Genomic DNA, 20744 nt, shown 5'->3' with positions numbered 1-20744 from the left:
TAGTGGGTGTATTGCTCTAAGATCCATTTATGCTGGTCGATGCAAAGTGTGGGTAATGGTCAATTGGTGATCTTCGTGCATTATACTTCTCTTTAAGTAGCTTGTGCTTTGTGTATATCAAGCAAAATGCCAATTAATGGACAATGTAAACTGGAAGATCCAGTAAATCAGAAATATAGAAAGAGAAAAGGTTAGTTAACCCCGAACTTGAAAGGACTTCACAAAGTCAAAGCGTTTAAGGAGAAAACCAATTGTTCATGCACCACTATTTCATTTTATGCATAATGAATAATAGCTTATTAATGTCTCTGTTGCTGGGGACCTTAAGAGCTTGTGTCTAAATGCTCTTCTACAGACACTTTAGCCAGTCCCACTTGATTTGATTGAATATAAAGTGAGGTTGATTTTCCTCCAATGGAGCCTCTAATCTCTAATAACATAATGGATGTCGGCTGTGGGAAAATCATGGAGCTGGATTTTAAAAATCAGACATTTAGGATCATTAGGAGTTTCATTTATGGCACTTACAGGAAAAATACAATAATTTATAAGGGGGATCAAATCAGCTGTGCATTACAGACACAGAGTGCATTTGGCCCTATTGAAATTTGCCGTGTAATTGTGGTTTCACTGCTGTTGTCACTTTTGCATCTGCTCTCTCCAATTCTCAGAATTTCTGTAAGAACATACTACTTTGACGAAAGCACTTGTAATACATGGAAACTGTAAACAACTTGCTCCAGATATGGCGTGGTGTGTGTTTTCAGTTGTATCCTGCCATCTTGTGGAAATTATCAATCAGCACACTGGGATTTTCCTCTCTATTTTAAGCATTTTAATTTTCAAATAAATTTAAATGCAACAGTGCAGTAAAGGCCTATAAAGGAATAACATAAGCAGGTCATTATTTAGAGGCCTAGGTTAAAATTAAATTATAGGTAAACAAACATATCCAGTTAGACGTTAAAATTAATAACATTATTTATCTGTCATTTAGTTAGGTGAATACCTTTATTCTGTTCTGTGGAACAATGCAAATCAAAGGAGATTGATCACGTTAAAAGTTTTTCATGCATTCCAAGTTAAAGCTTACTTTTACTTTAAACGTTTAAGTAAGCGACTTTATAATGCTTTATGCTACTTTGAGCTTGTGGAAAGGTTTTATAAAAATAAAACTTACATATTGAAAGCTTTTTTTGTGTGTGTTTGTTTGTTTTAAAACTTTCACTTAAGTATGTTTTTGGCCCAATATTATGACTTCTTCTCTAGTAAAAATTTAGCACAGTATCCATACTTAAATTTAAGTGTTATTTCTTTATACTTTTTACTCATTTCAGTTAACAGTTAATGAATGACAGTGAAGTTGACGCTATTGTAATTCTAGCTCACAGTGATAGTGCAGGATCCAACTGAATATCAATGGCACTAAAGGCGCGCCGACTCTGACGTCATTGTGACTCTACTCCAATCAGAGGACACGAATGAAGACGCGCTCCAGTTGCTGGGTGTAGTGCATAGACTGTATAAAAACAAAAATAAAGTGAATGACGAGGCGCGCTGCATGTTGTTTGAAGTCGTCTGATATCTTTGAGTACAGTGAAGATGTCAATAGCAGCGGCACAGATGAATCACTAGACCACTGTGAACCAAAGGTATGCATTGTTTTCTTTTTGCATATTGTGGATGCTAAGAACACTATTTTATAGTTCTATTATAGCATAGCGTACAAGAAATGCATTAATTGCTCAACGTGTCCTGTACTGTCTTATAACCAGTGCGAAATACACGTAAAACAGCAACTTTATATTGAATAAATTGTATTAAAAATATTCTAAGTTTGTTTGTCAGAAGAATGCTTAACTCTGTGGATAGGGTCACTGTAAACTGATTAACCCCCTGTAACTCTTGCATGATATAGTTTACTCTGACTGGCTGATGACACATCTGGATCAGTGAAGAGCCTCTGTTTTTCTGCTGGACTGAACTTTGACAATCGGAAGCTGCTTTTGCAAGTTCAAGGTGTGGTATAAAGTTATTAGCATTCTATGTGCAATATTTATTTATGCTGTATATGTAATTTATCTTATCTTTATATGTGTTTGTCATATTTTTTGTAAGTTAGATTGTGTGCGAATGTACTTATTTCTATTTTACTAGATGTGTGCGAAGGTGTGTATATATAGAGGAAAAACAAGTAATGTCTGATATTATAAAAAGAAAGAATATTATTTAGTTTAACACACATGTGACAAGTTCAAGATATGTAATCTTTGTATCCATGTTTGTAAAATATTTCTAATATTTTCTACAAAAAACAACATTATTCATTAAATTGCAAGGTTTTACACATACAATTTTATGAATATTGAGATGCTTATTTACTTAGGCATATTCCATTTTATCTGAAAATATGTATGTGATATTTAAAATATTTGATATTCTACTGTCTTCTTATTTATATATTCATGTTTACACTTTAAAAGTTATTATAAGTTAAACATGAATACATTTTCTTTTTTCTTATTATTATTGTTATTATTTCCTCAAATCAGCCATTAGTAGACTATTCCACCATGAGTGCCCAAGTGGAGGCAGATGTCCAGACCATATCTCCTGAGATGCCTGCCATGTTTGATGGCATGAAGCTGGCTGCTGTAGCCACGGTGCTGTATGTCATAGTGCGGATCCTGAACCTGAAGTGTCCCATGGTGGCCCCTGACATCACCTGTCAAGATAATCCTCTCAATTGCTACCTGCTCAAGTCTTGCCCCATTCTAACCAAAGAGTGAGTGCTGCTGCCTACAAAGCTTTCTTGTCAACCTCCTTGCAGTCTTCTCACACATGGCATCTTTTTTAGATGGTGAAATACAATAAAATGATGCGATTTGCTGTAGAATGACTAGAAGAATCCAGGAATAAATGTTTTGTTAAATAAATATTGGATACTACTTTTGAGCCACACTTTATAAATATTATGCCACATGCCCATTTATCCAGGTACATCCCTCCCTTGTTATGGGGGAAGAGTGGACATCTCCAGACTGCTCTTTATGGGAAGATGGGAAGGGTAAAGTGCCCTAAACCTTGTGGGCTGCGTAAGTACCTGCCCATGTCAGATGGAGCCACTGCCACCTTTGACCTGTTTGAGCCACAAGGCGTCCACTGTACTGGAGGTGAGCTTGGGTTTTGCAGTAAAGGAATATTTGACCCCAAAAAGGAAATCTTGATCCAAAAATATACACCGAGCTATCATATGGTTCAAAAAGACTGAAATATTAAACACAAATAATCTTTTTGACTTGCATTTTTAGACCTTGACAGCCTGACATTTTCATCCACTTAGTGGTGTTTTATGATTAAGATGTGTTGCTCGTACTTTCACTCTGTCTCTGTCCCATCACAGATGAAATCACCATGGTGATCTGTCCTGGGATCGGTAACCATAGTGAGAAGCATTATATACGGACCTTTGTGGATTATTCACAGAAACAAGGCTACAGGTGCGCCGTTCTCAACCATCTTGGAGCACTACCAAACATCGAGCTGACGTCTCCGAGGATGTTCACGTACGGTAAGCCATGTGTGACATGCATGCTTGTTTGTTATGAAACAAGTATACTTGTGAAAAACAACCAGACAGTTGATTACAATTTCTTTATAATAAGATGAGTTTTTTTTTGTAAATATATATATATATATATATATTTTATAATTATAAATCTGTATACTTGTTTAATATAACATTTAATATTTTATATATACACATATATATATATGTGTGTGTATATATATATATATATATATATAATTTACGATGTATAATTATATTCATTAGAATTTCTTATTATGTAATTTAATTATTTTAATATAATTAAAATAAATGTATGTTATATTAATATAGAAAAAGTAAAAGAACCACAGAATGCTAATTTTAATTATGTTTGTCTATGGTTTATATAACACTGTGTTAAAGGTTGTACCTGGGAGTTTTCAGCCATGATGGGCTACATTAAACACACATTCCCACAAACTCAGCTCATTGTGGTGGGCTTCAGTCTTGGAGGGAACATTGCCTGCAAGTACCTGGGTGAGAATCTAGCCAATCAGGAGCGAGTGCTGTGCTGCGTCAGTGTCTGTCAGGGATATAATGTTCTGAGGTGAGAAAGTATTTTTAACTTATGCACTTAATGTAAAATGACAACTAATTTATGTGATTTTTTTACTACTTGGTTTTCTGTTTTAATTGCTTGTCTTAAGGGCTCAGGAGACGTTTCTACAGTGGGATCAGTGTAGGAGGCTGTACAACTTCATCATGGCAGGCAACATGAAAAAAATAATTCTATCTCACAGGTAAGTATCCTTATTTTTGTGACATATCTGATTGTAGTTGGTCAGTCGGGGCATCCATTAAACTGTATGATTGACAACCAGTGGCAACCAATTTTTTTTTATTATTCCTATTAGGGATGCAACAATACAGTTATATCTCTGGGATTCAGTTAGGTTCTGATGGCTTTTTTTTTTTTGCAATTTGTAGTTTCAAATGCGATTTTTAAAACAAATGAACAAAAAAAATGTCCTGTACACTTCTGAACACTAGATAAAAACATGGATTATCATATGTCAACACCAAATTTCTTTTGAGCGAAGTATTATTTTTCATATTTTTATTCAAAATTAGCCATTATTGAGCATTATAGACACATGTAATGTCTGTTCAATTCATACCGGTAGCCACAAGTATACTTAATTATTTAGTATTTTTTTATTTTATTTATTAAGTATATTTGTAATCCATTGCTAATCGACGTAGCCTTTATAACAGTACAGAATATATGTTCTGCCTCATTTTGTGAAGCCAGATCAGATCACAAAAGGAAGTTATTTTAAACACTCCACTGATGTTGTGGAGTAAAACCATGCTCTCTTTTTTTAGACAACAGGTTTCTTACAAGGGAAGATATTCAGTGTTTTGCTTTTTCAAATGCATGTTATAAGCTTCGAGACTTTTGCCCATTTCATTGCACAGACCCACTGGCACACAAACAGAGGCGATTCAGAGAGAAATAAAATGAACAGAAATTATTTTAATTATTTTATTGTAGGGCAAGTTTATTTGGTATGAGCTCTAGCAAAATGGAGCCCGCCGACCTCAGCCGGCTGTATACGGCCACTTCACTCATGCAGATTGATGACAACATTATGAGGTACTTTAAAAGCTTTCATGAGACAATTCTGACTGCATCTTAAGTTCCCATAATGATTCTTTTCAAAATGTATGTCTCTATTAGGAAGTTTCATGGACACAACTCCATAAAGGAGTACTATGAGAAGGAAAGCTGTGTGCATTATATTCACAATGTAAGTAATATTGTTGAAAGCCAGTTATATTAAGTCATATTGTTTGACTTTTTTTTTTTGATAACCAAAATTGTATACCTCTCTTATATCAGATCAGTGTTCCTCTCTTCTTGATGAACTCTTCAGATGACCCATTAGTCCACCAGTCACTGCTGACGATACCTCGCACACTAGCAGGTATTTATATATTAGATTTTAAATATTTTATCTAATACTTTCCATTTTTATCCATCTTTATTGGGAATAGTTAATGGATGTGTCAAGTGGCTTTTAACAGGCAAAAAAGAAGCCATTAAACAAAGTACAGACCAAAGGAGTGTAAAAAAAAAAAAGGGCACGCGTGTTCAACACGTATGGCCTAATAGCGCTTTTAGGCACCCATTAAGACTATCAGCACCGCTGTGTGTCTAAGATCCTGCATTGGACACCTGTGCTGAATTTTTCAGGGCAATCTGATCCTACAGTCAGCTTCTTCCTTCAGCCTCAGGTGAAAGATCCAACAGCAAACCCCTATTGAGGAGCCTAACTGCCTTGCACTAAGGAAATATAGGTCACCTGATCTTTAGCTCCTTCCCTTGAGCTTCAACAGAACTTCAAAGTTGATGCATTTTTAAAGAGGCCACAAGAGAAGTCTTTGTAGTCTCGTATATCAATTTGGATGGATTATTGAGCATTCTGAGTATATGTCTAATTGATATTTAATGCTGTTAATTTATAATAATAATAAGGCGCATTTATAATAGGATAGAAAACCGATTCTCAATCTGGTTCAGTTAAAAACTCAACCAGTGTAGTTCGATTCCTTTACAAATGCCTCTCATGAATCAGGTCTTTTTAGTTAATTAAAAGCATATTTAACAACCAATGTAGTCTGATTCCTGAACAAATGCCTTTGAATCGAAATTATACTTCACACCTGGTAGTCGATTCCTGAATGAATGCCTCTTGTGAGCCAATTTGTTTCTAGTGAATCAAAAGCATTTCCTGCTACTAGTGTAGACTTGATATCTCAACATATGTTTCTTTACTAAATCAAAAGCATATTGTGTAATGAGTGTTCTCAAATTCATGATAATATGCATATTGTCCAGTTTCTGAAAAAAAATTACTTTCATGAGTCTGTTCTTTTTATTGAATCAAAAACATACAAAACGGCCAGTGTAGTTGGACTCTTGGATGAATCTTTGTAGTGAAAAACATTCAGTGCAGCAAGTCCAGTTCCAATCATAATGACTCTTATGAGTTGCTTCTTTTAAGTAAATCAAAAACATGCGTCTAAAATGAATGGCTATAAAAAAAATCTGTATTGTTTCTCCACAGAAAAGAAACAAAATGTTATCTTTGCACTGACACTACATGGGGGTCATCTCGGCTTCTTTGAAGGCGCTTTTCTCTTTCCTCAGCCTCTTTCCTGGATGGACAAAGTCATAGTCAGTTACGCCAACGCTATCTGCCAATGGGAGAAACACAGGCCGCAATGCCAGTAGGAAAAATCATGCTTTGTGCAACACTAAGCATAACGCTTTATGGGGTTCTCTCGATTGAGTTGAGGTTAGATGATGGTTTCTAAAGTCTGACTCACTAGAGTTTGCTCTGACCTTCAAGAAGGAATTCCAGAGAAAGCACATACGGTAATAAATTATACTTACCGTAAATTGCGTCAGATGTCAATGGTGTATAGTTACAAAGCCTGACAAAGTGTGCTGAGGGATTCGTAAAACTATTTGGAAAGTTTATTTGCGGAAAAACATATCTGGCTAGAGGAGATGGTAAAGAGGTTAAGACAAATAACCCAAAGTTCACCAGCTGTCATTTACATAGATTTTCCTAAACTGTGAAGTCAGCCTATCTCAAATAAAAACTCATCAAATTACCTTTACAAGATGTTAAAATTTTGATTAAATTGTTAATATTTATTGATGATTTTTGAAGTTCAATATAATTTGAAAGTTTGCACTTAAATTGAAATGGTTCTCATTTTCTTTTGAAAGGTCTGTCAAGGTTGCCTTATGTTTTATTGACACTTGACACTAACATGGTACTTTTAATTGTATCATTTTATCGCTGCTTCAATGGCACAATTATTTTCAGTAAATGCATTTAATAAATAGTTTCCTGTAGTTGGAAGCGCAAAAAATTGTAGCAATATTCTTTTATCTGTCTCCGATTTATTGACGTCTTTTTAAACTCTCTCTCTGTGGTTTGTACTATCATTCTCTGTTGTTATACTATAAATAAACATGTCAAAGTATTTCCTTTAAATGTAACATTAAACCAAAGAACATTGACATAGTATTTTATTGCACTCTAGAAGTGGTTTAGCTTTTTCACGTCAATAATCAGTTAAAATCTCTTCTTGAAAAGTAACTGGAACAAGTTAATATCAAACTGCAATCAGATAATATCTAATCCTAATATGTTTATTTTTAATACATTTTTTATATTTTTATTTCTTTTATTATTTCAATTTATATTAATTATTTTAATATATATATATATATATATATATATATATATATATATATATATATATCTCTTGTTTTAATGTAAAAAAAAAAAAGGAAATACAATTTTTTGTTTAATATAAAAGTTTTATGTCCCACATTTTTGATAACAAGGTTGGCGTATTTGCAAACACCATATAAAATGAACAGAAAATAAATCAGATCATATTATTTAGTTTGACCTCCTGAGGCTGATTATCAATTTTGTCTTAAGATTAAGCATATTTCACTGCCTTAATGTTTTTTGTTTATTTTTAATGACTTAAAAAAAATGTATACCCAATTAATGGAAATTGCCATAATCTGTGCAGATTATTTTCTAGAAATAAATAGATGTAGCACCCGAGCACAATGTTTGACATTCCAAAAGGTTTTTATTTGTGTCCTTTACAGGAAATGCATGGCAATGTAGCAAAGTTATCATTTTAATCTTTGAAAAGTTGTCATTGTGCACTATATTTAGTAAAACAGTAATTGTTATAATGGAAATGTATGCACTCAATTTAACTTTCGATAGAAAGTTATCCATTCAAAACATCATATATTCTTATAATTATGTTTTAAACATTGACAGGTTGAGTAATTTTCCATTCTCTCTTAACAAGAGAAACAACAGAAATGTCTGGACTCTTGTCATCTGCCATCTGTTCCAAAAGAATATCTATATTTTGGGGTAAATCTGAAAATGGGGACCTGCCCATGATTAGTGAGGAATGTAAAGCACTCCAGTAGTCACAGAGAATTTTAATTCACTGATCATATCTGTTTCATTTCTTTTCAATGACATCTGGAAACTTTTCCAGTGAGGCTGGTGGTTTGGTAAGGGCATGTCTCTATGCTGCTGGGTTCACTGTCAGAAAAAAACAAAAACACGTTTGATTCATTCTGTAGTACATTACAACTAAATTAACATACTGTTGCATCCTTGTACGGCGACAGATAAAAAGTGCTTAGTCAAAGAGTTTTGTTGCTGTGGCCTTTCCGTCATATTTGGGGCCTTTCCCATTGAAGTCTGAAGGCAGGATTTCAGCATCAAACTCCTTGAAATAGTTCTCCAGCTCATCACCGTGGACAAACACCTTCAAAGACAAAAAAGTCAGAATCACTTTCTCATCCATCATGAATATTCTTTGCAATAAACACAAATTACCCGTTCCAACAGTTTGCTCTTCATCAGGGGTTTGACCACATTGTAGGTGGTGGTGAAGTACCAGGGCTGGTGGATAAAGTGCACTGCTTTGAAACGCGCAGGGAAAGAATCCTGCCATACACAAGAAGCAGCAACAATTAAAATGTGGACATTATGTTATTAAGAGATTAATAGACTATGAAGGTTGATAAGCCAAATAACTAATGGTTAGATTATGGTATAGATGCAAAAAGTGTGTACGTTTCCGCCGGTCATGTTGCAGCATTACGTAAAAGCAAATAGTTTTCAGTTACTGCTTTCACTGTAGAAGTGCACTATTAGCAGTTAGTCATGATTAATTTCATATTAATTTCTTTGTGTTAAAACCTTCTTTGTAGGTGAGTATTACTAAGTGCACCTTTAAGAACTAATACACAGAGCTATTTTTCTAAAAGATAGAAGTCAGTACGTCACCTGCAACATGTCCACCATTTTCTTCAGCTCTGTGGGCTTGATTCCAGAGGCCTGCTGCATTGTGAAACCCTTAAAGTTTTCAATGATGCAAAACCCGTTGATTTGAGTCTCTTCATTTTCCAGAAGCTTCTCCAGGATCACGCAGTAGGCTCTGAGGATCTGGAACAAACACAATATCAATACATGTAACAGACTTTTAGTTTTTTTAATGTATCCTTACTGAATACAAGTATTTTCGGAAAAAAAAAACCTACAGACCTGCACATTTTTGAACGGTATTGAATATATTTTTTTATTCATACAATAAAAAATTTAAAAGAGAAAAGGACACCAATCAATATACAAACTTACTACCGGTTCAGTAAATTGGGAAGTGAGACCCTTGAGCAAGGCACTGAACCCCCAACTGCTCCCCGGGCGCTGCAGCAATATGGCTGCTCACTGCTCTGTGTGTGTTTTCATGACTGTGTGTGTTCACTTGGATGGGTTAAATGCAGAGCACAAATTTGAGTATGGGTCACCATCCTTGGTCACACGTCACTTCACTCACTCATCATTGACAACATAAAAAATCACCTCATCAAAAGTGATCTCCTCATAATCCCAATTCTCAATGTTGAAGAGCAGCACCACACGGCCATATTTATCTCTGCTGGACAGGATCCCTGGGTAACCGGCCTCAATGGTGCTGCGGACAGCCTCTGGGGTCAAGTTTTCAAAGAGTTCAGGGTAATCCCGCCTGAAGCGCACATAACCTTCAGGACAATAAAACCAATAGTAACATCTCAGGGCGAGAAGCATTCCAGTGGCAACAAATGTACAAATAAAAACTCTTTGGCAAAACTATTTACCCTTCATGAGTTCATAGGCCCGGTTTACTTCATATTTCCTAGCACGGATGAACCTCACCAGCACACTATCGGGGTTGTCCCCAAAAGTGTCCTGAACACCTTTGGCAAGGTTGTCTTCAGAATCCGCCCTCTCTTTGATAATACCTCTGAGCTCCTTTACAGCTGACACTCGCTTCTCGTCTGTCTCGTTTAGCTCATCTTTAGCCTACAAAGACATCACGTTAAAATAATTATAAAAAATAGAACAATTTGTTTGTAAAGCAACATCTTTAGTGAGTTTTTGTCAGTCAGAATATGTAGTGAATCATGCTAACTTGATAACAGATGCTAATTTCTAACATTAACTGGATGTTTTAATTTTCTCAACAAAATTTTGTGCCAAACTTGCCACTGTGATGCTGTACAGTTGCTAGGGTGTTGCTAGGGTGTTTGGTTGGTGATAAGGATGTTTTGTGTAGAAATTTAGCAACAGCAATGCCAAACTTAGCAAACAGCACTATAGTTATCTATAGAACATTTATATTTAGCCATGTGCTGTGTTCAGTGTAATTGTGCATATTTTGTACTTTCTAAAAACTTGCTCAAACCTTCTGCACCGTGTGGTCAGGTATTTGGGCGTAAGGTCCGAACACCGGCCCGTGATCTTTGACCGTGAGGTGCTCCAGTTTAGCCCTGAGGGCCTGCTCCTCCTCGGACACCATCCGGAATGTTCCACTCTATAAAAAGTTATGGAGAAAGACTTATGAAAACATCCTAATCCTGAGTTTAAGCAAACAATTAGGTTTAGTAGCCGTAATCAATGGAAGCTAGTGTGGGCCAGTGCTAAGCTCACTCACATGAATTGTGAAAGGCCTAAACCTAGCCTGAGATTGGGGATAAGCTGCTAATGTTTGTAGCTCTATCCCTAAACACTAAGAACCACCTTGTTCTTAAAACATTTGTTCACCAAATGAGTGATGGTTTGGAGGAAGCTGAGTGAAATCACATGTTGTCACATAACAGGGTCTTAAAACTGCACATGAGTGGGTAACACTGTGTTTTGCTAATTTTACACATAAAATGTATCTTTCATTTTGATACCATATTTTAGTCAGTAAGCAAATGCAAAGCTGAATGAGGTTTTATAGCTTATAAAGAAAAAAAAAATTACTTACAACAACAGCCATTGCTTCAGATGCTCAGTGCAACGTTCTGTGGAGAGAGAGCGATTGATTATAAGGAAAATGCTTCCTCTCCAACAAAAAGTATTTTTATGACAAAGACATAATGGTTTTTAACCATTGGAAGTTGGGTGACTTGGTAAAACTCGGTATCATTACATGATTAAACAATCACTGAAAGCAGGGGTTTTCAAAAAAAATGATTCTCTTAATTTTATGAGCAACTTGCATTAAAAATGACAAAACAAATCCCATGCTCTGTCCTAGGAAACGACACTTACCTGACACAATGCAGTGCTGCTCTAGCAAACAGAACTGAGTGAGGTGCAGAACAGCCGGCTGCAATAATTTGTAGTGTGACCTGTGATGTCATATGGGATTATACAGAGCAGATTTGATGTTAATCAGTGAAAAACATTGAGAAAAGGAGCATAGAGAACATTGACCAATAGCCTGCAGCCAATAGCATCATGACTCTCATATTTTAATCAAGAGGAACCTTCCCTGACCCCAAACACACTGTGTGATTAAAAATAAATACATAAATAAAATGAGATGATGGGACAGAGTGTGTCAGACATATTAACAGTTATTAGAGGTAAAATGTGAGGGAGGGTTTGGATATCTACTGACCAGTAAGATTTGACTGGATTCCAACACCATGAAAACTACAGTATGTGCTGGCAAAGTGAACAATGTCTGGAAATAGACCTTGAACACAAAGCTGTGTACACATGCCTAAATATATTTTTTAGGCATTTTTATTAGAATCAGAAAATTATTATATGACAATGCATCAATTTAAAACAGCAAACCTTTTATAAAATCTACATATAAATAGCGAATCAGAAATTACATCTTTTTTTTTACCATAAATTCTGTATATGTAGGCTACATATAGGTAGGCCTACAATTTTTTTAAAGGGGTCATTGGATGCTACATGTACTTTTACAAGTCGTTTGAACTGAAATGTGTGTTGGCAGTGTGTGTTCACAACCACCCTATAATTATAAAGATCCACCCGGGTTTTTTTTTTTTTTTTTTATCTTCTAAATTTTTTTTACCCCTTTTTCAAATCGAGCCGATCTCAGATGCCTGTCTGTGTGATGTCACAAATACAGGCCCCTCCCACAATAGTTTGATTGACAGTAGCGTCTCAGCACAGACTGGACTGGCATCTTACCTTAGACCTGCCCTGAGGGAACTGTCATCAGTCCACCCTTGTTTCAACGCTGGAGCAGATGTAGACAAGAGAATGACTCCCAAGCGATTGAGGTGTTTTGTTGTTGGATGTAATACTGAACATAGTAGTCATCATTTATTCCCAACATCCGAGCAGCTGAAGACGCAGTGGATTACCTTTGTTTTTGAAGGGAATGTGCCCCGATCTACCTAAATGCGTCTATGTTCACACGAATGGAACGCAGGGTGAGAGTGCCTCGGAAAAAGGGGCAGATTCAGCAGAGCTCATTAACATTTAAAGAAAAATGCTAAAAAAAGCTTGCTCTTTTACCTTTTTAGGGTAAAAAAAGGTGTTAATTAAGGTGCTAATTAGTTATCATAGAATACTTTAATAACATATTTTGAGTTTATTTCAATAATCACATAAATACAAATTTGCTAATGTGTACTTCCATCTTGTCTTTTATTAATTGTATAGTTTTATTCAAGGTATAACTGTCTTTATATTTTGGGAAGAGGGTCCCCTGCCAGGTTATAATCATATTTGAGGGTTCTTGGCATCAAAAGGTTTTGGAAACCCCTGCTGTAGAGGATGGATAGTGAGTTTGGGCCATATATATCACAAAGAGCTCAAATCACTGTCATGTCACTTTTCGACGTAACCTACACTCTCCCAGCTATTTGCTATGTTTTCATATTTGCTTCCTTCCCCTGAACAGTTATCATCTTTTGATGTTAACAGTGCTACTGATACTTTCTGCTTCACTCTTATGTCTGCCCCTTGTCTTCCAGGCCAGCTCGTACCACCTCTTTTGCCCCCATGGCTATCTTATGTTCTCTGCGAGCATCATTCTAAGCTCAGAGCTGCAGAAAGAGTATAGCGCAAATCACAAAATCCTACTGACCTTAATCTATATCAATCACTCCTCTGTTCATTCTCTGCTTGTCTCCACTGCTAAAAGGACATACTATCACAACAAAATTAACAATTCACCTAACTCCCACATGCTCTTTAAAATATTTTCCTCTCTCCTTTGTCCTCCTCCTCCCCCTTCTTCATCAACTCTAACAGCTGACAACTTCCACATTCTTCATTAATAAAATTACAAACCTCAGTACACAATTTGCCACACCACAAACTGTTAAACACATCTTACCAGCAAACAATACGTGTTTTCATCCTTCTCTCCAATCTCTGAGGCAGAAGGCCTTAAACTCATACTTTCAAATCATCCCACTACTTGTTCACTTGATGCTATTCCATCTCATCTTCTTCAAGCCATTTCTCCTGCCCACTCATTCACATCGTTAACACATAATTTCACACTGGTGTTTTTCCTTCAACATTTAAACAGGCTCGTTTTAACACCACTTCATAAGAAACCCACTCTTAACCCAACTCTTTCAGAGAACTACAGACGGTTTCCCTTCTACCCTTCATTGCAAAAACACTTGAATGAGTTGTGTTCAAATAAAGTCTCTGTCTTTCTCACACAGAACAACCTCATGGACAGCAACCAGTCTGGCTTCAGAAGTAGACATTCGACCAAGACTGCCTAGCTTTCAGTTGTTGAAGCCCTAAGAATGGCAAGAACGGCTTCCAAATCTTCTGTACTTATTTTGCTGAATCTGTCTGCTGCTTTTGATATGGTGAACCACCAGATTGTCTTGTCAGCCAGTGGTTTGAGTCTAACCTCTCAGATAGGTCCTTCAAGATATCTTGGAGAGGTGAGGTGTCTTAGTTGCAACATCTAGCTACTGGGGTGCCTCAGGGCTCAGTTCTTGGACCACTTCTCTTCTCTGTCTACATGGCATCACTAGGTACTATTATTCAGAAACATGGCTTTTCAAATCACTGCTATGCTGATGACACTCAACTCTACCTCTTATTCCATCCTGATGATCCAATGATAGCTGCTTACATCTCAGCTTGTCTAACAGACATTTCTTGTTGGATGACAGATCATCACCTTCAACTCAACCTGGCTAAAACAGAACTGCTTGTGGTTTCAACAAACCCATCACTTTCACCATCCAAGTAAGCTCATCAACCATAACTCCTTCAAAAACAGCCGGAAAGACCAGGCCCTTACTTTTAGAAACATGCAACACAACGCCTTGTTCAAGCTCTCGTTCTATCCAGGCTGGACTATTGCAATGCTCTCTTGGCAGGTCTTCCAGCAACTTCTATCAAACCTCTACAATTAATCCAAAATGCCGCTGCAAGATTAATCTTTAATGAGCTGAAAAGAATGCATGTCTCACCTCTGTTTATCAATTTGCAATGGCTACTAGTAGCTGCTCGCATTAAATTCAAATAATTTATGTTTGCCTACAAAGCAACCACTCTGGCTCTGCACCCCTTTACCTAAATTAAATACTTCATAGTTATATGCCCTCTAGAAGCTTGCGTTCTGCAAGTGAACAACGTATTACTGTGCCATCTCAAAGAGGCACAAAATCACTTTCACATTTTTTTCATTAAAGGTTCCCTCCTGGTGGAATGACCCGCACAACTCAATCCAAGCAGCTGAGTCCTTAGCCATCTTCAAGTAATTACTAAAAACACATCTGTTCCATCTTTATTAGAACCACTAACTCTAGCACTTTCTATTCAATTTTAATTCTACTTTATCTTCTTTTTTTATTATTTAAAAACAATAGCTTTCTGTTTTTTCTATTTTATTGACTTGTTTTTCTTTGTGTGTGTGATATATATATATATATATATATATATATATATATATATATATATATCTTCTATGTGTACTGTGTTAGGCTAACCGAGACTTGTCATTTGCACTTAAATATTACTGCTCTTTTGTTAGTTTAGACTGCTTTTATTGTCCTCATTTGTAAATTACTTTGGATTAAAACATCTGCTAAATGGCTTAATGTAAATCAATACTCAAATTCAATTTTAGTTGTAAGCAGCCAGTGGTTTGCAGCCAGAATTATCGCCATCCACCCTCAAACGTCACTGCAAAATTTCCCACTGATATGTTGATTGGTGGAGTGGCCATAATCCCTTAAAGCAGGATTTAGCCTTTGAATGTGTGGGTCTGTATTACTGAAGCAGTGATTGCAGCAAATGGTTGTCTCTGTGCTACCAGAGCTGCTCAGCACTTATTTTACATCTATTGGGTAAAAGCATAGTTGACATATAATACATTTGATGATTCATTATTGTGCAGGTAAATTGTTTCAACATTTATAGGACAAATTATAAGGTAACCCATTATATCACGATTTCAATCCAGTCCATCATGTGCTGCCAAGTGTGAGCTCACATCACACTATAGTCTTTACACTTATTAAAAACCAAAATACTATATTCAAAGTTTTAAAAATGTACACCTTGAAAACACAACTATTATACGAGAAAAGAAAGAAAGCGGTTTCAAAAAGGCCATCAGAGTCAACGAGATGCAGTAGCCACTGACTTCCATAGTATTTATTCACCCCATATTATGGAGAAGAAAAAAAAAACATAACAGTTTTGGATCAACATGAGGGTAAATAACTGACATTAATTACATTTTGATGTGAACTATCCCTTTGAGGTGCAGTCACATTTACTCTTGTTCAGTGAATATTCTTGGTTGAGCCCAGTCATTAAAACAGTAAAATCAGGAATTTTGCATGAGGGCAAGTTTTCCCTTAGATATTGCTCATGTACAAATTGGTCAATCAAATTTCCTGCTTGGCTTGAGATTGAATTTTTGCAGAAATTTTGCCCAAAATAATTTTTTTGTGCTATTGTGACGTATTTTTATATTTTCTATTTGAACCTTTTATGTGACAGTTCTTTTTGGATAAACAGCATGAACTGTAGTGCTAACTAGCAGCATAATGTGTCACATTACACCTTAATAACATTGATCATACAAATGAAAACTCACAATGGAGTTATTCCCTAAAATACAGTCTGTGTAAATTCAAAATTCATGTGAAATCCCTTAATAAACATTATCGGCTTTTATAGAGTCAAAGTTCAAGTTATTTAAATAAACTTTTCAAGTCCAAGATTGTGCTAAAGTTATACAAAATTTCCATGTATTGTCTTCCTGACTGTTAACATGTTTAAACAAGTTTGAAGTTTAAAAACATTAAACAACAGACGGTTCCCAGCACTGAGGTTGGCATCATTATCAGAACTCTTGGTCTTATGGGCTGCAGTCCATTATACTTTCTGGCCAGTACTGGTCCTGCATGTAGTGCTCGAGGGAGTTGCTGGAGTTTGAAGTATGGTCGGTGTTTGAATCCCAGGACAGGATGTCCTTTTCCCACTGGTCCTCTACCAGCTTGTACAGGTCCATGGCAGCACGAGCATCCTCTACAGAGCAATGACCCATTCTACCAGACTAAAAGAAATATCCAGTATGTAAACGTCAAGGAGCAGGTAAAAAGAAAAGGTATATACACTAAACTGGATGTTCCTACTTTATCTCATGAAACATCCTTTTCTGCTGTCTTACCTGTATGGTCCTATTGAGAAGTTTCCAAGAAAGTTTCTTCAAAGAGACGTTCGATCCAATGGTGTCATCATACAACCCTCGCAGCACCCTGCAGGAACAGGTATCTCTAATCAAATGTGGTGGGATGGAGATGTCAAGAACCAAGAAGTCATTAAATAAGGCATGGCCAACAATTATTTTGCCTGTGAGGATGTCAACAATCTAAAAAATAAAATGACAAAAAGCACAGTGTTATTTCAGCAATATTCTATGAAATACAGTAGCCATTTATAAGCAGAGCTCAACAATGGGGATATCAACATTTTCAAAAATTTAAGTATTTCCACATAGACATTCATATATATATATATATATATATATATATATATATATATATATATATATATATATATACACACACACACACACAAAACTTTACAAAAACAATATAATTTCTATCCAAAATACTTTTTTTTTATACAGTGTTTAATGTTTTAACAGTAATTTAAGGTCTTAACTATAAATTGTTCACAAAAGGTAATAACATTATACAGTATAACATTTAACAATATATAATAAAAATAGAACATAAAAAAGACATAAAAATAGAATATCTAAATCAAAAATTGAGTATAATATAGATTACAGAATTTATTTTTATAAACAGCTATCATTTATGTAAGTAGAAATGAAAAAAATATTTTTTAAAGTAAAATATTGTACCATACTTAAAGTTTAATATATTTTTAAACTTACTATTATTTCTTAATTATTTCATGTATTTAAATCAATATTAATAAACCTTCAAATACATATATTTTTGTGTGAAAAAGAAAAAAAAATATTGGCATGGCATGTAAACATTTGTACTACTGGCTTTATGCAAGCAGGGGAAAAAATCCTTATTGTTCAAAACTACTACGCAATATCAAACTAAAGCAGAGCAAATAAATCCACACGAACAGAAACTTGTATATACAGTGCAGCTATATATAGTGCTGCCTCACCTCGTTCCGAGCATCCTCAAAAGCCACTGCCTGTTGTAAATGATGTTTCCTAATGCCACTCCATCTTGTGCGGTAGTCTGTGACTGGATGCCGAGGTAAAATATATTTATCGTACACAACACTACCATAATAATTTACTATACTACAGCGTGCCACTTCATTACACTTGCCGCCAGGTCCTGTCCCGACCATTTCACAGTCCATAGCTACAAGCCTAGAGTGGTCTATTCCCACACATGGTGAACTCCTGCCACTAGTGGGAGGGCTGGATTCAGATGAAAAGCCACTATCCACCTCCCAGCTGTCACTGAGCGATACTGCAGACTCAGCTTCACCAGACAGTGTATGAGAGGTTATTCTGGGCCTTTTAAATTGCACATGATTTGACTGTTCAGACACAGAATCCAAAACATCTCCATGTTTAACACACTCAGTCTTGTTTACTAGAAGCTCAACTGACTTTCTTTTCTTTCCTCTTTTTTGTTCACATGACACTTCGTGGAATTCAATTGTGGATTTTTTCAGTTTATTCTTTTTCCTTCGTCTTTTAGCTTGATGAGAAGTAGTGTTTGTTTCTTCGTTGGTGGCTGACAAGATATTTTGGTCCACACCATTGCTGGTGGAGTATCTCCAAGGTGAAGCGGACATTGTGTCACCACATAGTTTTACATCTGTCAAAAAAAGATGTTGTCAATCAAACATCAAGTTAAATTATCTGTATCCTTCCTTATAGTGACAAATAATACCTAAGATGCAATATGAAAAAAATAGCTTGCAGGTTACTAAGATAATATACATAAACAACTTTAACTCTATATTTGACTACATACTCCATCTAAGGAAAGGAGATGGTCTGAAATTGGCAATTATTTAACGCTCTATGTTTAAGTTGTAACCATTATCAATTCAGTATAGCTAGCACTGCCTAGCATTTAGCAATGAAAAAATTATGTAATGTTGCATTTTACGTTTAATAACAATAAAAACCCTAAATAATGTTACATTATAAAACACTAAAACAAAAACACTTATTAGCGTTGTTATAATTTGATAATTTTACACAATAGCACATACCTCTGCGTACACGTGGATCTGGTAAGAAGCAGGGCTTTGAGAATCAGGGTTGCCAGGTTTTCACAACAAAAACCCTCCCAATTACTGCTCAAAACTAGCCAGTTTTGAGACGCCCCCCAGTTAAAAATCGCGTTTCAGAGAGTAAAATACATTAGAATAAATTAGCATTTCAGGGGATAAATATTGGTGTTGCTTCAACCCGCTGACATGATAAACAACCCTCGGCAACAGTGTTAAAAGGGAAAACAGCGGACTTGGCAACACTGATGAGGATATGCCGAGACAAGGCCCAAATCCCGCGATTTGATTGGTCGGCCCATTTCTACAGTATTGTACTCTGATTGGTCAAAACAAACGCCAATGTAGAGCTCCTGTCTCAGCCTTCGTTGAAGTTATTGATGTATTGTTGTTTTGCTATGGAAGTTATGAATGGAAGTCAATTGAATTAGTACGCTAAATAAAACGTTAACTGATAAATGACAACAATACCAAATAGCAGTACAATCTGAAGGAATCTGACAGCTAGCAAGATACAAATTTCAGACACATAAGCAATAGGCGTTATATTTGACCAAAATTCTTTTTTAAAAAGTTTGTATTTCTATATATTACTGTGAACTTGAGCATATTATTGGAGAGCCTTGGAAACCACTGGCTGAGAAATCAAATTTGAAGTGCTTGTAAGTGTATCTGGCCTTTTTTCTCAAAATGATATTGGTGATCTATGTGACTAATTAATGTGATCTCTTAATCGTGTAACATTGTGCTTGTTTTTCTCTTTTATTCTCAGATGCAGCTTTTCTTGATCAACAGGAAATCAAGGCATATTTGTTCCCTTTTTAGATCCCTGATGACAACAATAAATCTTGTTAAATGGAAAGATCACCCAAAAAAGCATGACTGTATGACCTGTATTACTTAATTTATTCCATGGGATGCAAAATGATAAATTATAAATAAAATACTGTTTGCTCATTTTATGTTGTCATTCGGACAGCCCTGCTTCATCATCGAAGGAGAAACTACACACAGAGTGTTCTCAGTTATATACAGTGGTTCTCATTTGATGTTATACAATTCAAGGAAATGTTAACCTCTGATTTATAGAGTTGTTTGCTGCTTTAAAAGCTTTTTTTTCAGAAATGAGAGCTCAAAAGGTCACACAGCAAAAGTCACGTAACAGATAGTATTTAATGGTATACAGTTCATTTGGTGGACATCTGAGGAACTTTTAGTTTCTTTCAGATACAATAAAGAGGATCTGGAGCTTTTAATTTTTAAAAACATAAAATGATCATGTACTATTCTTCAAAAGCTGCAGAAGGAAAGTTACACATGATGGATGGATCATCATGAGGGTGCCTGCATATAATTATGCAAAACAAGTCACTGCCGTGTCCCCACTAGATGGCCTTGTCCTTCTACAAACCACAGCTGTTCACTTACACTGATTGGATGGACATGGGCCAACCTCCCGAAATCACTATTAATCCTCTTAGTGACAACAAAACTCTTACTCGGCCAATCCGCTGTGTCTCTCCAGT

The 20744-nt window shown here is 35.8% G+C and overlaps 3 protein-coding genes across 4 annotated transcripts; 1 reads left to right on the top strand and 2 right to left on the bottom strand.

The window, feature by feature from the left end:
- Window positions 1-1463: 1463 nt before the first annotated feature.
- Window positions 1464-7277, top strand: LOC132133217 (monoacylglycerol lipase ABHD2-like). Of its 2 annotated transcripts, none has more exons than XM_059545995.1 (10): window positions 1464-1652; window positions 2553-2785; window positions 2998-3173; window positions 3404-3571; window positions 3974-4157; window positions 4258-4350; window positions 5106-5207; window positions 5292-5361; window positions 5454-5538; window positions 6765-7277. In XM_059545995.1, the coding sequence occupies exons 1-10, from the start codon at window positions 1545-1547 to the stop codon at window positions 6929-6931; spliced, it is 1386 nt and encodes a 461-aa protein (XP_059401978.1). In that variant the 5' UTR covers window positions 1464-1544; the 3' UTR covers window positions 6932-7277. The 2 variants fall into 2 exon arrangements, with proteins under 2 accessions (XP_059401978.1, XP_059401977.1); XM_059545994.1 differs by having other exon boundaries at window positions 6682-7277.
- Window positions 7278-8248: 971 nt separating this feature from the next.
- LOC132133432 (retinaldehyde-binding protein 1-like) lies at window positions 8249-12245 on the bottom strand. The gene is made up of 8 exons (XM_059546244.1): window positions 11761-12245; window positions 11474-11510; window positions 10907-11035; window positions 10320-10524; window positions 10045-10223; window positions 9469-9627; window positions 9016-9126; window positions 8249-8944 (listed from the first exon to the last, which is right to left on the bottom strand). Exons 2-8 carry the CDS (start codon window positions 11483-11485, stop codon window positions 8816-8818), a joined length of 924 nt encoding a protein of 307 aa, XP_059402227.1. The 5' UTR covers window positions 11486-11510; window positions 11761-12245; the 3' UTR covers window positions 8249-8815.
- A 4185-nt stretch (window positions 12246-16430) lies between these two features.
- LOC132133431 (apoptosis-enhancing nuclease-like) lies at window positions 16431-19277 on the bottom strand. Its single transcript, XM_059546243.1, has 4 exons — window positions 19201-19277; window positions 18127-18797; window positions 17141-17341; window positions 16431-17026 (listed from the first exon to the last, which is right to left on the bottom strand). The coding sequence occupies exons 2-4, from the start codon at window positions 18772-18774 to the stop codon at window positions 16829-16831; spliced, it is 1047 nt and encodes a 348-aa protein (XP_059402226.1). The 5' UTR covers window positions 18775-18797; window positions 19201-19277; the 3' UTR covers window positions 16431-16828.
- Between the last annotated feature and the right edge of the window lie 1467 nt (window positions 19278-20744).

Source organism: Carassius carassius, chromosome 50, assembly GCF_963082965.1.
Source record: "Carassius carassius chromosome 50, fCarCar2.1, whole genome shotgun sequence".
Taxonomy (NCBI): domain Eukaryota; kingdom Metazoa; phylum Chordata; class Actinopteri; order Cypriniformes; family Cyprinidae; genus Carassius; species Carassius carassius.
This window is presented reverse-complemented; position numbering and strand designations above follow the sequence as displayed.